The 20,814-nt window shown below is 45.4% G+C and overlaps 1 protein-coding gene across 1 annotated transcript in view; it reads right to left on the minus strand.

Moving 5' to 3' along the window:
• The window catches only part of CAMK1D (calcium/calmodulin dependent protein kinase ID), a 235,614-nt gene extending 216,510 nt beyond the window's left edge, over positions 1–19,104 (minus strand). Inside the window, exon 1 of the mRNA XM_054197734.1 lies at positions 18,740–19,104. Coding sequence (XP_054053709.1) covers positions 18,740–18,831 — 92 coding nt within the window. The 5' untranslated portion in view covers positions 18,832–19,104. The remainder of the gene's footprint in view (positions 1–18,739) is intronic.
• Positions 19,105–20,814: the final 1,710 nt, after the last annotated feature.

The raw sequence follows: 20,814 nt of genomic DNA on the forward strand, positions 1-20,814 counted from the left end.
CACATTATTTGAGAATACCCACACGGTTTCTTGAGCAGGGCTGCTCTCCTACCCGCCGCCCGGCTGAGCACCCTTTTCCCCCAGGGCTCCTCGCTGATAGCAGCCGTAGGTTGAAGAGTGAGACCAACAGCTCTTCACCTTCCCTGCAAGCTCCCGAGAAATATGACAGGACATCCATCAGCTGGTGCTTGTTCTTCAAAGTGGAAAAAGACAGGGTGTTTTACCTTCCAACTATATAACTTTGCATAATAAAACTGTTTAGACTTGGAGATTTTTCTGATGCATGCCAAATGCTCTACAGCAGCAGCCTTCCCCAGCAGATCTAAATCACGCAGCTGAAATGAATGCCTGCTTCCCAATTTATGCATTAGCTTTACTTTTTTTCCAGAATCAGAGAAAAAAAACTGAATGCGTTCTGCCTACAAAAAGGCTTTTTAACACAGTAACTCTGCAGTGACTGGAAACACAACTCTATTCCTGTTGCATCTCACAGGTACCACTTGTTTTCCCACGAGGACAAGGAACTGAAGACATTCCTCCAATTGCTTTAATTATTTTTTGAAGGTGTTTCAAAAAGCTTATCGCTTCAGGATCACCATAGCTACTCGCCATGCCGACTGCAGTTACTGAACTGATTTTCAAGAGGCATAAACATTGTTAGACATTAAAAAAATGTAATTAACAGATAACTAACACATCACTAGTGCTACAGATGTATCTTTGAGGCAAGACCACATTGTCTCATCACCGGAGGGCTCTTCAGGGCAGTACAAATCCTTATCCGCTGCTCTGCAAATCCCACTTTGTTGGCAGCATGATGCTAAAACCGGTGTTATTTTCTGAATCCCACTTATAACCTGGATTGCACAGGAGGGGAAAACTGCCCCACAGCTTTACAGTTCCTTCCAGTCGTCTCCCTGATGTCCATCCGCCAGCGAACCAATACTAGATAACAGGCTGGAGTGGAGAGCTCAGAGACATTTCTGGAAAGCCTTTCTGCCCTGTCGGGATTCCCAGCACACTGGAAGAAACACAACAGTTTCGGAAAACAAAATGCATTTCAGTTGGGTTTACTCTGTTGTCCCACTTCTAGTGTTTTTGCAGTGGTGCAGTCCACCTCTTTTTGGAGCCAGTGGTATTTTTAGGAAAGGGAGCGTGTTCTTGCAGAAGCATCATCTGCAAAACACCAGCATTGCAGCCAAATTCCCAGCATACTTAGATACAACAGGGGAGATTCTTACCATATTACCATGACAAAAACACCACCTTACATAGTACATTTTTAACATCTCGCATACCAAGCTTTAATTAGTTAGGTCTCAAAGTAAGTTATAAACTGGGTCGGTGACTGTTTCACAGATGGGGAAACCAGGACAGCAAGATGCTGCAAATTTCCAAGGTCATAAAAAAGGCCAGTGGCACAGTCAGAAATGAAATCCAAGTCTCCTGAATCGTTATCTAGTGCTCTTCCACCCAATAAATGCCTCTACCGCTAGCCCACATCATCTCCAAAGCTCGGGACTTTCCAAAGTCTGACTTCTGACCTTTGACCAGCTGCAGGTACCAGTACGGGGGTACCAATACCGGGGTACCAATACTGGGAGAACAGCAACAGCAAGGACACTGGGCCAAAGACACTGGTTGGCAAAGTAAAAGGAGAATCTGTGCTTTGGCAATGACCCTCATCTGAGCTCTAATACTCATGCACGGCCAGTAAGACGCTCCATATTTAAATTTTCTGCTGAATCCTCCCCGTATGAAGTACCACAAAGACAACTCCAGCTCAAGGACAATCCAGCCCTGCTGGGACACCATGTATTTCAGACTGGTGACCCACTGCTATTAAAACACTAAGCGCGCCCATCTCCACGTCTTCAATGGTATTTGGAGGACTCTCATTTCCCTGCATGACCCCCCTTCTCCTCCCTGTCGCCGCCGCATGTGAGCAGTGGGGAGAGAGGAAAAGACTTCATAAGTGTCTCAAAATTGGTTCATCAACATCAAAGGCCAACTCTCACTATTTTTATTGGGAGCAGAGTTAGGCCACTACAGATAAATCCCGACCTAGATACTTTTTGACGCTTGCCTGCACTTGTCATGACCAGAGACAGAAAATGCTGGAAAATGGAATTTCTATTGCATTTCACAGTTCAGACATGGACACGGCAACTGCCATAAAATTTACCATAAATGCTGATGCTATCTAATAAAAAGGACTGAGCTGAGGATGGAGAGATAAAGCCAACATGACAGTGAGCTACACAAAAAGGAGGATTTTTGTTCTGGACTCTCAGGAGACAGCACGCATTCTCCTACGTCCATCCCTAGCAGACATCTCATCCAGCGCCTGTCCAGTATTGCTTTTGCCACCAAAAAGCTTCATATCAGAACACACTTGGCTATGTTAAAAGCTGACAAGAAGCCCATCAATGTTAGAGATACAGTAAGTGATGTTCGAAAGATGACTTATCTTGACTGTGTGTTAGACAGAGTTTCACGTCAAAGCTTCAGGCAGATCTAAGTTTATTCTGCATCTCTCCATGATCAAGGGCAGTCACATATAAAGCCAAAGGCTGCTTTTCCCCCAGTCTGGGAGCTCCGATACATTTGCTGACCCGCCAACAATAAATTATGAGAGATCGACAGGGACACAGGGCCCAATTCTTGCCTGAAACATGCCCTTTGGAATAAACTGTATTAATCCAGATATTAAATTATGTAATTATAAGGTCATCCAATACTCAAATTCTGCTCGCATTTATTGCAGAAAAAAAATCAACATAATGCCTCGCTGAAACTCTGTAATTTGTCCTTATAGACCACAATACACACAAGTATTCAGCAAGAGCCACAGCAGAAACAGATGCCAGCAGATGGTATTATCCTGAACAAAATCAATTAAGGACATTTACAATATGTCAAAAGTGCAGCTACAAAAACAAAGTGTAGACCTGTACATCTGTTTCTTAATGAAGCCATGAGTATCTGACAGTTAGCCAACAAACCACAAGATAAAGGCTGCAGCCACACCAATAATAGATAAGGAAACACCGTATGTACTCAGATTCTTCAGCAGTCACCAGAAAATACAAGACGTTGAGCAGAAACTGAGTAACCAGATACTGGAAGTCCATATGTCATGCATAAACGTAGCAAAAATATAAGCATGTGAGTTTATTGTATCGCAGATTTTGTAAGGAGAGTGATTTGCTAGAAATTTTAGTAATGGGAGTCATATGGCAACAATAAGTTAAGAAATACTGTTCTCCTCCATGACACAATCCCCTGGCATATTTAAAAGGCTGCTGGGAACCCTGTCGCCTTGTCTGAAATAAAAAGAAAAGTGCTCACGGTTCCCTAAAAGCTGTTTGCGACATCTCTGTTGAGAACCCAGTGACATACAACATTACAGGCATAGTGACATACGCAGCCAGGTACATCGACGGCATCTTGTAGACTATATAAAACACAAATGGACTGAGGGAATCCCAGAGTTATTTGTACGGGGATTTTTTTCAACCAAAATCTTACAATCTTGAGTTCCCCACAGAGATGAGAGGTGCAAAATTCCCTCTTGTGTGCCACAGCTTCATTACACCATGCCACTCGAGCACATTCAAAGGATGGGGACTCATTTATGGAAGAAAAGGGGAAGACCAGTGAAGTCCTGCTGCTGAAGAAGGCATTTATTGTGCACTGCGATGGTCCCTGTAACCTGTTGTTATGGGTGGTTTGCTGCAGACGATACCCATCGCTACAAACAGGGACGGGACCATCCCAGTCACAGTCCATTGCAGCATGATGAAAGGTCTGCTATTAAAACAGATGATCGTATCACCCCCGTGGACGACACTTGCTATTTAGCTCCTAGGGAACTCATACCAAATTCCTCCTGCATTTGCTGCCAAACAAATAAAATATTCAGAAAGATGTACATTAGGCGTTAATAAGGGCTGAGGGCCAGGCTTCCTAGAGGACCCTGGACAAATACAGCTTTAGCACTAAGTGAAAAACATACTTACACTGTATATTGGAGGAATGCATCATTCATTTTTACCAAGGCCCAGACGACAGTCTCATTAGGCCAGAGATGGATAAATGACAAATGATCTGGTGACTAATGTCACTGTGGGCCATGTAGGACTTCATCCAAGCAGTACCACTGAAAACAGACGACTGGGTAGGGATTGTAAGGATAAAAAACATAAGGCTTTACGAATGACATTCCTGGGGAAAAAAGCACTGCATATTTATATTTAATCTGCTTTGTAAATTGATTTTGTCATGTTACCTTGTCAAACCATTGAACAAACTGAATAATTACTTAAGCAGCATTGATAGAGATGTGACAGATTATTCAAGCATTGTGATTCTTCGTTCTCATATATCTCATTAAGAAATGATGATTGGTTCCATTTACAGCTCTTAAGTTGAATTCAGCAACCGCTGACACATGAATTCAGCCTGGCATCTACCGATTTTTTATTGTTCTCAGTCAGAAATTGTTCCTGGCGAAGTGGCTCTAGCAAACCATTTCAGCATAGTGGCTGATGATTTTTTAATGACGCAAGACAGAAGGGAAAAAAAATGCAACTGACTTCCCTGCTGATTTATAGCCTCTATGGAATGAAAAGAAATAAAACTTCTTGTACTTTGTATTTCTCCCCTTCCCCCACCTCCTTTTTGGAGGACTATTTTTAACCTCTATCGTTTCATTAAATAAATTCACAGCACATCCCTGCACACAACTGGGCTGGCAGAAGACACGAACCACCCCGCGGGACACGCGCAGACCCTTCCTCTTCCATCCTGGAACCACAGCCTGTTCCTCCGCAGCCTTGTAACTTTATATTGCCGTCTGAAACCTGAGCGTAAGGAGCAGAAAATGCTGCTGCTCCAGCATGCTGCTGGGGAACATAAGCTTTTCTTGACTCCCAAAGGAAAACCTCCAAGCTGTGCACATCAAAGGCAGAATTTTACATTCACTTTGCGCTGCTACAAATGATTTAAGAGAAAATCAGAAGAGAAACAGGCCTGGTGTGCTTTTGTGTGCTACCCTCTGACTTCAGGAAGATCTATTCACAGTGCTAAGCCAACACAAAAGGAGACCTCTAGGAAGACATTTTGCAGACACCTTCCAAAAGCAAACCTTTTTTATATAAATATTTTTACTACCAATTTCCCTATCTTCCATATTTTGCCTTAGTGTTAAAGCACCAGAATATCTAAGCCACCGTTACGACCCTAGGGGTATTGCTTAAATAATAGCAGAAAAGGGAGTTGATTACGGAAACTAATGTACCCACCGCCACAACGATGTTAGCAGGGTGGGATTTGAATCGACATGACTTTGCAAGCCATAACCATACAGCAGCAGAAGGCAATAAGAAGTTCCCATCACCCTGCAGGCAGTGGTGCAGACCAGAGCTAAACGTGGTCAGTGAAGATACTTCAAGAACCCCTTCTACGGCTGGGAATCCTCCAGGCTATCCCAGACAGACCTCCTGACCCCAGCACAATGTTAGCTGATTCACCTTCTACCTGCTGCAGTCAAGTTCGCACCCAAAAAGTTCTAACAGGCTCCATCTGCTCCCCAAAGCCTTCATTTACCCCCCTGAAGGGTGCTTTATCTAAACAAATAAAGCCCTTAACTGACCCCAAGGAAGACGCATTGCTGCCTTCCAGCTGTGCTTCCAGCTGTGCACACCTGCGGGATGTGACCACAGCACTGCACCCACCTGAGGGCTTTGTGCAGGACTAAGACAGGAGCTGGAAAGCAGTGACTCAGCATCGCAGAGGTAACGTGGAGGTGGAGGAGGAGAGGAGAGGGAAGAACCACCACTCTCCTACTTATTTGACTGCGTTCACTCCCATTAGCTAAATGAACGAGGGGGCACCACACAGTTCCTGTTGAAATCTTAGGCAAAGTGAGCATTTTCCTTCTGATACTTAAGAGGACCTACGAGAAGTGTCTCAGAAATGGAGTTGGAGGGCCACGGGGGACACCACAGAGCCAAGACCACCTCTGAGGGCTTTCCATGGTCTCCGGTCACAAACTGAGCAAGGTCAAACACTACGTATTTCAGCAGCTGTGGAGCACGACCAGAGTCACTTCTGTTAAAGGTGACAGAGCAGGAAAAAGCCACCATCCCCCTTCCATCACTGAAAGCAACTGACTGGTGAGCAAGAGCAGAAACACAGAGCCATTGGTCGGACCCAAATCTTATCTCAGTAGATGGAAGGATGCAACAAGGCATCAGAAAAACATCTGTCAAGAAGTCACTGCACAGACAAAGGCATTTAGAAATCAGCTAAAACCAGTCTGCATCCAAGGACAAACACCAAAGATATCTTCAGATATCCTCATACTGCATTTTGGATTAGATCCTTTATTAGGGATAATGAAACTCAGCTGATGTAAGCAGGCGTGACTTTCCTTATTTCATCTAAATGTAACCCCAACGAGACGAGAAATTCAAACTACAGCACAAATTAACAATGTTCACAATGCTTTTAAACAGTTTTTACCAAATGGCACAGGTTATTCTCTATGCATGTTTTAATGATGCCAAACAACATACTCTGTGGCAAGAAACTAGCACTATATATCACTATATATCGCTATATATCACTATATATCACTATATATCACTACATATCACTATATAAATAGTATTTTTAATGTGTGTGTATATATAGACTATATATATATACATACACATATACACTATATCTATTTATATGTATGTAAAGGGCTCCTACACCTTCATCATAACCACACGGCAATGCAAGATAAAGGTGTCAAAGCATCACACCGTCTCCAGAGCAAACTCTGGCACTGAACCTGCCGGTCATTTCAGTGGCCCTTGACTGACGATGATGAAGAGTTGCCTGGTGCAGGGCACGAGCTGTCCTGTCCAAAGGACCCATGTCTGTGAATTTTTGCGGTTGTGTCTCTCATGAACGAGGAGGGGGACGCAGCTGCCTCTGGAGTCAATTAAGCTAAAAGCACCCCACTTAGACGAGTCTTTCTTGGCATTTACCTGTAGCTGAATCCCATTGCTCTGCTTTGCCCCAGACCTCTCCCTCTTGGCTTTCCCCCAGGGCAGCTCCACTCACCTGCGGGCGGATCATTCTCTCAGCTTTACTGCTCATTATGTTCTCCTTCAGCAGTGCCAGAAGGGCACATGGTTGCTTTCTGGACACAAATCGTCTCAGCTGTCACTCGGGAATCCTAGAATCACTTTATTTTCTTTCCATTCAAAATATAAGAAACTCATTCAATGGACTCGCCTACAAAGCTCTGCAAGATTTTTTTTTTTTCAGGGGCTCTCTCTTAAGAGCCTAGGATTTACGTCCATGACATAAATTACATGGCTATGGCCAGGAAAATTAGTCAGTAAAATTACTCCAGACACACCTCGAAGTACCCAAGAGCAGAAGCCTCCCTGCAGCCTGCCCTACCTGTATGTCCAGTATTTATGTGCTTTTGAGAACCCTGGTTTTTCCAGCTCATTTCTTGGTACATTCTCCCCTGACGTCTAAATATATAGCCTACTGCTTCCTAAAAAGCATAAGCCGTAAGTCAAATCTGTGACATGAGACATTTCCCTTCTTTTTAACTTATTCCTCTTGTACCCCTGGGTCATCTGGCCAACAGGAGTCACAAAATTATTCTGCTCCATAAACGTTTTTATCTAAGCATCTTCTCATGGTGCAAGCAATTTGGCTAACAAGCCACATGTTGTCTGACTCCCTCTGCTCTCCCTAAAGAATGGCACACATGTGCAGCAGTCTTCTAGGAGGGGGTTTTGTGGTGTTTTTGGGGGCGGGGGTGCGGTTTATGTTTGGGAGCACTTTATGTTGGGAAGGAGAGCTTGTTTGCTTTGCAGTGTTCAGGTTGCTATGTAATTATGCTAGGGAAGGCGTCTCAAAACACCGTGGCTTGGACTCAGAGAAGGAGGTGGTGTTTTTACGATGATCATCGTCAGGCCATGGAGAAGCTCAACAGTGTCAGATTTTCCCCTCAAAAAATGCTGGATCTCTTGAACAAATTAATTACACCCCTATGGCAAGAAATCCCATTAATGCAGAGGTGTGAGGCTGATGATGATCCCAGAGCTTTAGACAGTCTTTTAGATATCTCAGGAGCCAGCTACAAAATGTCCCGAAGTAAAAGACGAAGCCTTTGAAATTGTTCAGGTACCGTGCAAGAAAACAGGGTCAGGAGCACGAGACAAGTTTAATGTGTTCACAGCATCTTCTGCCATCGACAGCACACACCAAGCACTCTGCTGTGCCTGAAATTTCCAAAACGCTGCAGGCTTCACAGCTGGGCATATTGTACTGATTTACTTACGCTGAGAGGCAGCAGAAGACAAGAGCGAGCAGGGGGGAGGAAATCTCCAAGCCAACTCAACATAACAGAAAAGGATTATCCAGGGATGCTCGGCAGTCTCTCTCAAACTATGGCTGAATTTGATCAGCAACCTGTGCCTTCCCCAGAGGAATTTTCCACGTGGAGGCAAATCCTCTAAGTGCTCTTCACCCCCCAGCCTGGCTCCCTTCTATGTTGTTTGGGTTCTTCTATGTGCTTTCGTTTTTTTCCAGTTTTTCCTCCAATGGTTTCCCTCATTTCAGTCCTTGCCCGTCACAGGGGGAACGGCAGGGCCACAGCTGATGAGTTTGGTTGGGAAGTTGAAGCCTGGTTGAAGCCCGGTCCCTTGAATTATTTAAGCCGGGATGGGAGGATGGGATCCCGCTAGGAATGATCCCACATCACCCCGAGAACCACCTGGTCTGCTCCAGCTCTTTATAGTTCTGGGAAGACCTCGATTCCTCTGAGCATCTGTGAAACAACGCAGCAATAAAGCGCCCGCGCTGTTCCCAACAGCATACAGACACACGTTGCGTTTTCAAGCCTTAACTAGTAAAAACTAATTATATGTGATGACCCTGGGTGAATCATATATAAATAAACACATTTTGAAGACATCGGTGCTGACACAGTGCCCGCTATTAAAAGAAGCACGACGGTCCACTGCATGGGGCTGAAGTTAAGATTCAGGCTCAGCTCTGGGTTTACAAGTGACACATTTTCTCGTCTTTAACAAAACAGTGTTAGCATTTTTGTCTTACTTATTTAGATTATAAATTCTTCTGGGTACGAACAGTCTTTTACTCTGGTGTTTGTAATATTCCTAGCTCAACAGTGCCTGGCCTCATTTGAGGCCAATAAAAGGCATAGTAATAAAACCCCAAAATATTTTAGACCCTTGATATTTCACTTGCCAATGTCCAACCCTCAAACACACACCGGCTTTTCTGCCTTTGCAAATCTTTACATTTAACCACAAGTGGCTATGCTGTTTTATTTTGTTCTACCCTCAAAAGGCCATTGTCCTGGTTTGAGGTAAAACAGAACCAACTTTCTGTTCAGTAATTTTACTTCTTAGCTGGGCCTCTTCTAACTCTCTGGAATTAACAGCATGTTGTGTCTAAAACGGTTCATTCTCAGAGTGATAAGACCAATGTTTACAGTTTGTGCCAAGTAATGGTACGCAGAGAGGCTCTTGCTTATACTCATTGCTATAACAACCAAGGTCAGCTAATTTCGTTATTTGCCCCATTGGAGGGTCAGAAGCAGAGGGCCGTAGAGGGGTCCCACCCGCAGGGAGGAGCAGAAAGGACAGGGGACCCAAAATTGACCAACAGGGGTATTCCATCCCATCTGCCCCATGCTCAGTATAAAAGCTGAGGGATCAAAGGGTCAATGCTCTCCCTTCAATGGCTGATGTCCAAGGAGGACCCTGTCTGTTCATCTGCCTTTGATCCCGATCCATGTGTTCCTGACTCCATCTGTTGAATCCAGTTCCCACCCGTCGCTGAGTCCAGTCTGGGACTTCCCCAGTGCCTGCCGGTGACGTCATCCTGGGAGCTTAATATGGTTTTGTATATGCTGTATCTATTTCCTTATTTTCCTTTTTATTATTAATATTTTATTAAAGTAGTTTAGTTTCTTCTAAACTCATAAGTTTCTCTTTATCTCTCCTCCTTCTCTCCATGTACGAGAGGTTGGGGGGGAGCATCTGTCCCTGGCCCTTGGCCCATTTGGCCAAAACCATGACAGCCATCCATTTCTGCAATCAGTAACATAGCTGGTGGGAGAAGGGTGGCCACATTTCTCAAATGCACGTGTCATCAGGGCAGCAGGCAGGCTTTAAACCCACTGCTGAGCTAAAACACACCAACATCACAGGATGACTCCGCAGCACCAAGTGGTACCCTCTTAAGGGAGATACCTGCCACTGCCACGTCTGAGGAACCCTTCCTTTGGAACTCCTAGGGAGACCGGTAAACCTTCACACCCCACCACTGATGAACAAGGAATTTCCATCCTTGTGGAACTAGGGGGTTGGAACTAGATGGTCTTTAAGATCCCTTCCAACCTGAACCGTTCTATGATTCTATGATTCCTTACTCTACAAACTGCCACACCAACCCTCACCAAAACAAATATGGAGGTTAAAGGCTCCCAGACCTCAGACTTCCCACGGGTCCTCACCTCGCTCCACTCCCATCAGCCACAGATGCGATTTCTAGGTCCTCTGTACTCTGACAACAGAGCATCAGATGTAATTCCCAAATTTTGGGTGCTCAGGCTTGAAAGAACACACCTTTAAATATTCAACCTAAATCAGGGAAAGGGTTAAGAGCAGGACAATGAGAAGAATCCACGGTGAGCAGAAAGCCAAAGGGTCTAGGGGAGAGAGGCCACAGGTGCTGCACCCTATTGCTGCTGATGGCAAATGCTCGCGTTTGTTTACATCGTTAAAAACACCTCCCTTTTGTCCCTCCTGGAAACTGTAAGTAGACTGAAACTGTAATGTTTATCTCCAATTAAGAAATATAAGAATATAAGAAAATTAAAACAAAAATCGAAATAAATCCTCAATACATCTAAGCCAGCATGTTTTCCCTCACGTCCTTCTTCCCCTTTCGACCCTTGAAAAAGGTATTTTAAGAACTATCTTCGTGGTGATGTAGTACACTTGTCCAAAACTGTTGATGTTTTAAAGGTGACTTATGATATTGCCCGGGAAAAGAGCAAGCAAAATCAGTCATCTATTGTTACAGAGGATCTCCAGCCCTGCGCTCAGCTGTTCTACACACAGATCAGATCCAGAAGAGAGCTTCCCAATAGCTTTTCCTCAGCACACCCAGTGTTAAAAAAAAATAATGAAAAAAAAGCTTTTTCACTCAGCCAAAAAATTCTGCTTAAAGAGTATTATTTTAATTTAACCTCATACAATCTGTTTGGTGAGTAATTCTGGCGCAAAACTCAATACACAGCTTTCAACATGAAAACATCACTGAAAGGCCTTGAAAAGTTTATTAACAATCTGTTATTTATAGTTTTCTTTTTAAAAAATGATTGACACAACATTCAGAGGAAAATTATAGGAACCGCCAAGTCAGATAACAAAAAAAAACGTATCAGTGTTAAGATTTGACAGAAAGGTTTTAAGGAACAGTATGATTTCTAGAAAGGAGAAATATTCTGATTGCTAAGCTATTTGTCATTCAAGAGCAGCCCAATCACACACATATGTTTGCAAATTATTGTTATTGTTGTTAATTATTATTTACAGAAAAGCGCTGAAATGCAAGGTGGTTTGAATTCCAACGAAAATGACAGATCGCTGCCCCAAGGAACTTTTTATCCCTCCTTTCACTCATTACCTGTTTACTAACAGTACCCGTTTAGTTCCAACTTGTTTTCATGCTATCTAAAATGACTAGAAAATTAGGTCCTATTAAGTAATCATGAATATAAACTGTGACTCACCGGTTAAGTGAATACCATTACTGGCAACAAATTCAGAATCCTATTATAAATGCTTGTTATTGTCAAGCAAACCAAAACAATACAACTTTATTCAATATTAATTGTATCCTTGGATGCTTGAAAGGATTAAATAACTCCGACCGACATTCTGCACGTAGTCAGGAGAATCACGTGCGAGGGGCAACAAAAATAACTCAGGTCAACCACAGAGGTAGAGAGAAAAAGAGACAAAAAGGAAAGAAAAAATACATAAAGAGGTTTTTCGGCTCCTATGTGAAAGCAGATGGAGGGTGAAGGAAGCCGCCAGGCTGCTCCAGATGGCAGGAGCGGCGGCGAAGAAGGCTCTCACACCCACTGTGTTGTGGCTGTGATGGGAAGAATAGACTTTTGGTTAAAGGATTACTATAGGACTCCAAAGAGTTGGGTTCAGCTCCACCCATTACCTCTCCACCAGGTCTTCAGACCCGCTGCGTTTTGCTTGTTGTGAGGTGTCGGGTGTCACCTACCTCTGTGGCTGGCAAAAAAATACCAATATTTTTAGGCATGCTTTGCCCTCAGCTCACATCCGCACAAAGAGCAGTTGTGGAGTTGATATTGGTTATACAGAGGTCCTCGCTAGTAGTTATACTGAGCTTTGGGTTAGGCGAGGATCACATTGTGCTAAGCACTGTGCAAAAAAGGGCGAAAAAAGCTCAAATACCCTATTCCGACCCTGCCCAAATGGGTTGTTGTCACCTTGCAGGTCAAGCACACTCCTTGGTTGCACAAGCAGGAGGCTCAGCAGGTGTCCTCCGGCAGCGGGCAGCTCAAGCAGCACAAAGATGCACATGAAAGGGAGCAGAGATGGAAAAAGAGGCACGGCAGGGCAAAAAGAGGTGAGGCGTCAAAACTTGCAGAAAAAAAAGGCTCACGAAAGAAGCACGAGCGCATATGTGAGCTGGCAATACAGCAAACTGGGTGTCCCCAGAATGATTTATTTCCCAGAAAGCCTTTGATTATTGAGTATTTTGGAATCTAGTTTTTAGACGATGAAAGAAAATTAACCTTTATGCTACACTGTTGCCCCAAATGAGCACTGTCCATAACACACCCACGAAATGTCAAAACCATGGCGAGCTGTCAAAAATCCCTTCTCACCAATGGCTGCAGATTTTTTCCCAATCCTCTCCATCGGTCTATTAAATCCATTGGCCACCTTGCTTTTCTTCCCATTTTAATTCCAGCTGAATGCTCAAACCTCTTATTTTCTGTAACTGTTCAAGGGAGACCAATAATCTACATTACAAGACAGTACAATTCACCTCGCAAATAGCAGGGACTCATTATTTTTAAGCCTCCGAGAACACACGGGATAGTAAACTATGCCACATGAGAGCAAAGAGGATTACTTATTTTAAAACAAATGTGTCACCTTAAAGGAGTCCTTATGGTATTTTTTTCTGCTTGCCCTATAGGGAGTACACAAACTAAAACGTCTGAGTTGTTTCACAGCGTTAAGTTAAACATTAATACCCAAACCTCAGCTTTCACTCCTCCTCCCACAGATGCTAGAGAGGTGCTGTAGATACCAGGTACCTCTTAGCATGAATTATCCCTGGGTTTGATGGTAAGATTCCCAGAGTGACTGATTTTAAGGTCAGAAATGACCACAAAACATCTTCCTCTGTAAACATGGGCAAGAAGGTCTTCCCTGGTGACTCCTACACAAAGCCTGAGAGCTTTCAGATGGAAAATGGATTTCTCCCAGCAAGTCATCCCAGATGGAATGGGAGAGATGGGAACCACTTGCCTTCGTAGTTTGCCTCAGTCATTCATCAGCCTTCCTCCTGAAAACGTGTGTCTCAACTTCAGCCCTTTGGGACCCTGTATTTTCTCCCCTGAAGATATTTTTTACCGTGAAATGTTTCTTCAATGTAATTTAAAAAAATTAAAAAAAAAAAAGGAAAATACTGAACTAAGAAAAAGATGAAGCATTCTAACAGAGCCACTGCTGCCTCACTGGGGTGTCGTAAGAGAGAGGCAGAAATTGCTGGTAATGTCCGCAGAAACAGGAAAATCAGACAAACTCTTCAGTCTTCACAGGGGGTATGGAGCCAGAGGAAGCACAAATATCAACATGTTTCTTTACTTCTTGAGAATTTCCAAAATCAGAAGGGAAAAACAATTGAGTAACTTTCATGATGCCTCCAGTTAAATGGCTAAACAGTGACAATTCATTGTGTTGAATCCAACACAAGTGGTTTTGGCACACAGTTGATGAGAAGGGAAGATCTTTGACCAGAAACAACTAGAACTTGAGCCTATTGGCACCTCCCAGCACCTCCTCTCTACAGGGCAACTCAAATACATGGGGCACCTCCACCAGAACCTATCCTTACCGCCGGAGCCTTCTTGACAATGGAAGTCAAGGCTGAATGCCTGGCCTGAGGCACATCACCTCCCTTAGCCTTGTTCCCCATGAAGGTCTAAGCAACCAAGAACAGATGAGAGCATGAGGTGGACCAGCTCATGAAAAGCCTGAGTGTCTGCCTGCAGGGGAGGATACCGTGAAGGACGTGAGGGGACAAAAACACAGGAGACGGCACGTAAGAGTTTGTGACAATGTGTGTGTATGTGTGTGAGAAAGAAAACAGATGTGAGAGCAGGACGTGGAGTGACTCCATTTCACAGCACGAAGGAGCACGTATGGGTGCACAGAAGAGTCATGAAGAGCACCAGGAGCCCATCATCTGACCTAAGAGTACAGAAGAGACGCAGGACACAGATGAACCAAAAATTACTGTAAAGTCCCTGAGAAAAACAGAACCACCTCTAAGTTTTCTCTATACTGTATTTTAGGGAAGTACTGGATGCATCACTGAAGCGTATTTGTCTTCCCACCCGACTCTTACTATGTTATGGCTATATCCATGCAACTCCCTATGTTATCATTACTAAGCTTTAGGGAATCTAACACATCATTTTTAAGGACAGCACCGGTATTTCCATAGTTACTAAGCTTGAGCCTTTCTAACTATGATAACTTCAGCATAACTCTAACGTTAATAAGGCCCAATGACAGATACCTTAGAAACACGGGGCTGTGTTGGCAGACCAAATGATTGGAGGCTTTCCTTTTTGGCTAGTGAAAGACATGGTGTATCGTATTACTTCTTGGAATACCAAAAATCTGTGTTTTAAAATGCCTTAAACATAGTATCAATTAAATATGAAGAAAAAAATTATATTTCAGTGTATTTCAGTGATCACTCCTATTCTTATCAGATTCCTGCTGTTGTGAAATTTTACATCCCCCGAGGGCTGGGGCAGAAATCCCCCTCCCTGGTGAAGCCTGCAAATTGAGTAGAGCTACCACAGGTGAATTTGTGGAAATTTTAAAAGACAACCGGTAAATCAGATGCTCTTCTTTCCTCAAGCCTACCTGTCTTGACTTGGAAGGGACTCTCTATCAGCTGAGGATCTGGCCTGCTGCTATGATCTTATTTCATCCTTGACTGACTTTGTGTATTTCTTCCTAGCTCCTTTTTCGGGGTCCGTAACTTCTCTTTCAATGGCTCGGTAGTGAACAGGCCAGTCCCAAGAAGAGGCGGCCACTGAACCTCCGTGTTCAGAGCGTGGTTTACTGCCGTCTTACTGCAGCCCTACATGGACAGGCACCCCCAAACTGAAGCAGCCCAAGAATGGATCAGGACCATTTTATATATTTTATATATAGTAATATTTATATTTTTTATAGAACGTGTTATATTTTCCTGATTAATAGTACCAAAATACTTAGTTGATGCTCTGGTACCCGAGAGGTTGCAGCCACCAACTTTAGGGAATGCGTAAATACAGAACGGAGTAAATAATAGAGGTTTGAGTGCCATCCGAGGCAGCCACTGCATTGCTGGTAATTTCTTTAGGAAAACACTATTGCTCAACAGCATCGAGCAGACAACAGACTTCATCCACTGAAGAAAACAATTCTTTGGGTGGAAAAAGCTGCTTTCTTACATCAGGAGGCGACGTCCGATTCAGAATGCCTATTTCAGTATCAGCACGGCTGGACATGATTTACAGGGACATGTAAATAATTAATTCCAGCTCTGGAAGAGAGAGCTGGGTACTCATTAGAGGTTCCTTGAAGCCCAAATGGTGTAATGATTAACCGAGTTAGGATCTTTTTAATAATTCCAGCAATTTCAGCTCTCCCATGTTCAAGATCTGATGAAAAGCTTTTATTCGGATGAAAGACTCCTTTCAGAGAACAAATCATTAATAGAGTATACACATAGATTCAACATTCACAAATCAATGCACTTGAAATAAAATATGTTTTTAAAGTTTCTCTTTCACTTTCTTCCCTGATTTGGGGGTTTAGTGCCTTTCTTTCTTTAACCAATTTTACCACAGGCAGTTAAGACTGAAAAATGAAAAAGGGCTGCTCTTCGGTTAAAAGTCCTTTCAGCACTTCAGCATCCTGAGATGGAAGGTGGCAGAGAAATGCAAAATTGCGCTACTACACTAATCCAGTGCACCTCATCCGAGACACCAAGTTTTTCGCTCCAGGCCCACCCATGCTGGAGAAAAAACTATTAGATGATGAGATCAACCGACGGATGTTCAACACGGTTCAGCGTTACAGTGCAGAAGGGATGGAAGCAGATTTTATCCCCGCTCCTAAATAATGCCAACGAAAACATTTTGGTCCAGATGCTTTAAAGGTATTCAGACTTTTGCTTAATTCCTATTTAAGTACTTTCCTATCAATAACTAAGAATGTGTCCCATCATTTGGACTCCTGCACCCTGTACACCTGCTGCTCGACTCCGTGAACAGACAGACCGTCACGGCCTCCAGTGGGAATGGAACAGGTACGTTAATGCTTTGCACAGCGATGGCCTCAATTTTTTAGAAGTTTCACGCCCTGGTAAGTCACAGCAGAGCTGGCAGGAACTGCAGGTGCTGCGCTGGTGGGCGGGCAAGGACAGAACCAAAACTCAGATTCAAATCTCCTAATTATCAGCCTGCTCTCCGAAACGAAGGAATGCGCAACCAGAAGGCAACCGATGTGTAGGCTGTTAAATGCACATACATTCGTAATTAATATACCTAGGTCTGGAAAAGAGAACAGCTCTATTTTCTTTATACAGGACCATGTTTGTAATCCAGTTATTTTAATTTTCTGAAACTTTCTTGATTGACTGTTAAGTTTCAAAACTTTACAGCTTCCACTCTTATCAGGATTTACTAACCCAACTGTGAGGCTCAGACAATGGTTAATAATTTGAGACACTAATTGGCTATATTTAATGAATTTAATTTGCAACAGCCATCCTAATATGCATAACTATTAACTCTGACCAACTTTGCCTTCCTTGGGACTTACACCTGCTCCCATTAACGGAGCAGTGGGATCCGGATCAAGGCCACAACATTAATTCTTTCTGGACCTCTTCAGTGGCACAAATTAACCCTTGCAGATGGCTCCATACACAACAATCGGGAAGGCAACAGAGAGTGTTGTATAATGGAAACCACGGCAAACTATCCTGCTGCTCTAACGAACCTCTTCGCATTAAGACTTTCCTCCCCAACACCCTCAGGACGGGAACTGCACGCCTAAAGTGACAAGCAGGGACGCATCTCTGCCAGCATGAAATTCTGGCAGCAAAAAACTCCATGAAGGTGATGAGAATACACCATAACACTTAGCTCTTATGCTGCACTTTGCTTCTTCAGAGACCTGGACGGACATTAAATTTGATTTGCTAAGTCAGTGTTTTTCTGAGGGCTACGCTATCTGCTTGTCACAGCGGAGTTTCGTGACCCACCTCCATATTAAATGACCAGCCTGATTCTTACTCGCGGGTTGTTCATAGGAAAACAGTGAGCCCGTGCACCAGAAATACTCTGTTTATAGAGAGCCCTCGCTTGGAAGCAGAAAGAAACTGAAATATTACAGTCGAAACTTGCTCAACTGTATTTTGGAAGTGGCAGGCAGATTATGAAAAGCACTACTTGGGGTTAACGACGCTTCGTTCAGAGACATGCTTAAAGTTGTAATTAAAGCAGGGGGGACACAGGGGCGAGGAGCACTCCCAATACAACTGAAGTTTAATTACAACGTATATACATACAGCAGCTCACACGCCTTCAGCACTCCCGGCTCTCTACCTCTACAATTTTCCTACAAGGGAAAATTTGTTTTAACAGAAATAAAACTCCCCGCTCAGCCAAAAAAGCACCAGCCTGCACCCCGCTCCTTTGCACCATCTGCACATGTTTATTCTCAGCCTTCTGGGGGGGGGGGGGGGGAAGAAAAAAAACAAAAAACACAACCAAACCTCTAACGTTTTACTAATCTTTATGCCCCGCCACTATAAATAACAGAAATAAACCCCAACCACAGTTAAGCATCGTAGCTAAAACACATCCAATCCACTCCGATTATTTCTGCTCGCCTGTCCACGAATAGCTGCAGCCATCGGCTTTAGGGGGAAGCGTGTCGAGTCAGACCGCATTTATTTACAGCTGCACTCCCAAGAAAAAGCCTTTCCCCGTCTCCTCATTCTATGAATATTTTAAAAGACTTTTTTTTCCCCTTTTTTCCTTTTTTTTTTTTTTTTTCGGGCGGGGGGGGGGGGGTGGTTGTTAGCCCAGCTCCTGCCCCACGGTTCTATTTTTCTCCCCGTTTCCAGATCGCCCCGACTTCTCGCTCGGATGGATGAGCGGGGCGCGGAGCGGCGCCCATGGGTGCACACGCGAAAATACACACGCGCACACACACACACCCCCCGCACAGACCCGCGCCCACCCGCGGGGGGACCCGCGCATCCCCCGCGGGGAAGGGACAGCGCCGCCCGCCCCGCTCCGCGCCCCCCCGCGCAGCCGCTCCCCGCCACCTACGTCCCCAGCGTCTCCTTGAACTCGAAGATCTTCTTGATGTCCTCCGCCTGCTTCTTCCAGGAGCCGCCACCGTCCCCGTTCTCCCGGGCCATGGCCGCGCCGCGCAGCCCCGCGCAGCCCCGCGGATGCCGGGCCCGGCAGCACCGAGCCGGCGGTGCGGCTTTTGCTTTCTCTTCTGTCGCGGCAGCAGCGGCTGCGGCTGCTGTTTCTTCTTCTTCTTCTTCCTCTTCTTCCTCCTCCTCCTTCTTCTTCTTCTTCTCCCCTTCCTCCTCCTCCTCCTCCTCCTCCTCCTCAGACTTCCTGCTCGCCGCCGCTTTTATTTCCTCCGCGCTCTGGCGGGCTCCGCGAGTGTCACTTTTCCTGGGCTATTTCCTCCCAACTTTCTCTGCTCCCCCCCCCCCCCACTTTCCTCCTTTCCCTCCTCTTCCCTCCTCCGCGCCCCCCCGCGGAGTCACTCGCGGGGCTGCCCCGTCCCTCCCTCCTTCCGCGCCCCGCGCAGCAGCTGCGCGCACCCCCGTCTCGGGGTCACTTTGGTCCCTGATAGACCCACCCCGCGGAAAAGTCCCTTTTTGGGGGGGTTTTGGGGTTTTTTTTCTATTTTTGGCGATTCTTTTTTTTTGGAGGGAGGTCACTGTTTCTCCTCCCCCCCCCGCCCCCCCAACCCCACCCGTGCGGGATGCTCAGCCTCCCGGGCGCGGTGCGGTGCGGAGCGGTGCGGCCCCGCCGGCACCGGGCGCAGCGGCTGTGCGCTGTTGTTATGGCAATGGGAGGAGGAGGAGGAAGAGGAGGAGGAGGAGGAGGAGGAGGCAGCCCCGCCGCTGCTCTGCTGCCTGGCGCTGCCCCTCCTGACTGAATGACTGGAGATAATTCGCATTGCACCAAAACCGCGCACGTCAAACGGGAGGGGAGGGAAAGCAAAGAGGGGGGGAAAAAAAAAAAAAAAAAAGGAAAAGCAGCAAAAAAAAAAAAAATTAAAAGCCATACCACAAGCGGCCGGGCTGCCTGGCCGGGCGCTGCGCGGGGATGCGCGGGGGCGGTGGTACCCACCTGCCCCCCCCCACTCCCCACACACACACATATACACACACACTTCTGGGGTGCAAAAATTCGCCCCTTGGCAAGGAGTGCCCTTAGCCAGCACAGCCCTGGGGGCACTCAGCCAAGCAAGGGGCCCCCCAACACCAGGGTCACCCCCTCAAGCAGCAGCGATGCCAGAGGCAGGTGGATGGGCCACCGCGCAGCCTCGGCAAGAGGCCCAAGCCCCGGCACCGTGCCCATCCCGCCGGCACAGCGGTCTGAGCTGGGCACGACACCAGCCTGGCACGCACACACGTGTGGTCCTGCTGAGATTATTGCTAAAAGCAGCTTTTTCTTGGCGACGCTGAGACCTCTAGCGTCGTCGCATCAGGCATCGGCTGAGCTCTGATGCAGGGCAATGGGCAGGATTCATCAGAGACATCAGGGAAAATCATAGTCTAGACTAACTGAGAGATGTTTATAGGTAACATCTCTGAGCTTCCGTTTCAGAATGTGTAAGACACTAAAAAAGTGCAATTCTTTTGGGACACCCAAGTTAGGTGACAAAATCAGTGGCCTCACTACTGGCAAGTACAGGCAATCCCGCGCCTTGAGTGCAGCTCCAAACCTGATCATCAAATTAGGTACCCAAAAATAAATCCAATACAAGCAGCTAAATAACATTTACTTAAAAATAGATGTGATTGTATGCACATAACTGTTTAACATGCATTGTGTCCTTTAACAAATTCCTTAAAATTCTACTTTTGCAGCCAATTTTCCAGATTTCTCATCATTTGTGAGCAGAATTTATAAGGTCTCAGGCTGTGAGGCTTTCCCTGGGTCTGGGCTCCCAGTTCAGAGGGGATGTGGTGGGGGTAGGAGTTCAGAGGTGTGTGAAGGTGTAAATTTGGAAAACAGGCTGGGGTGTTTGGGCGATGCTACCCTCTGCTGGGCAGAGCCACTCAGCTATGTCTGTGCCAGCTCCCACGATTTATTACTGTACCCCTCTAACTCGATCTTTGGTGGCCATCCCACCACATGGGCAGCCCGAACAG

Source organism: Rissa tridactyla, chromosome 1 (assembly GCF_028500815.1).
Source record: "Rissa tridactyla isolate bRisTri1 chromosome 1, bRisTri1.patW.cur.20221130, whole genome shotgun sequence".
Lineage (NCBI taxonomy): Eukaryota > Metazoa > Chordata > Aves > Charadriiformes > Laridae > Rissa > Rissa tridactyla.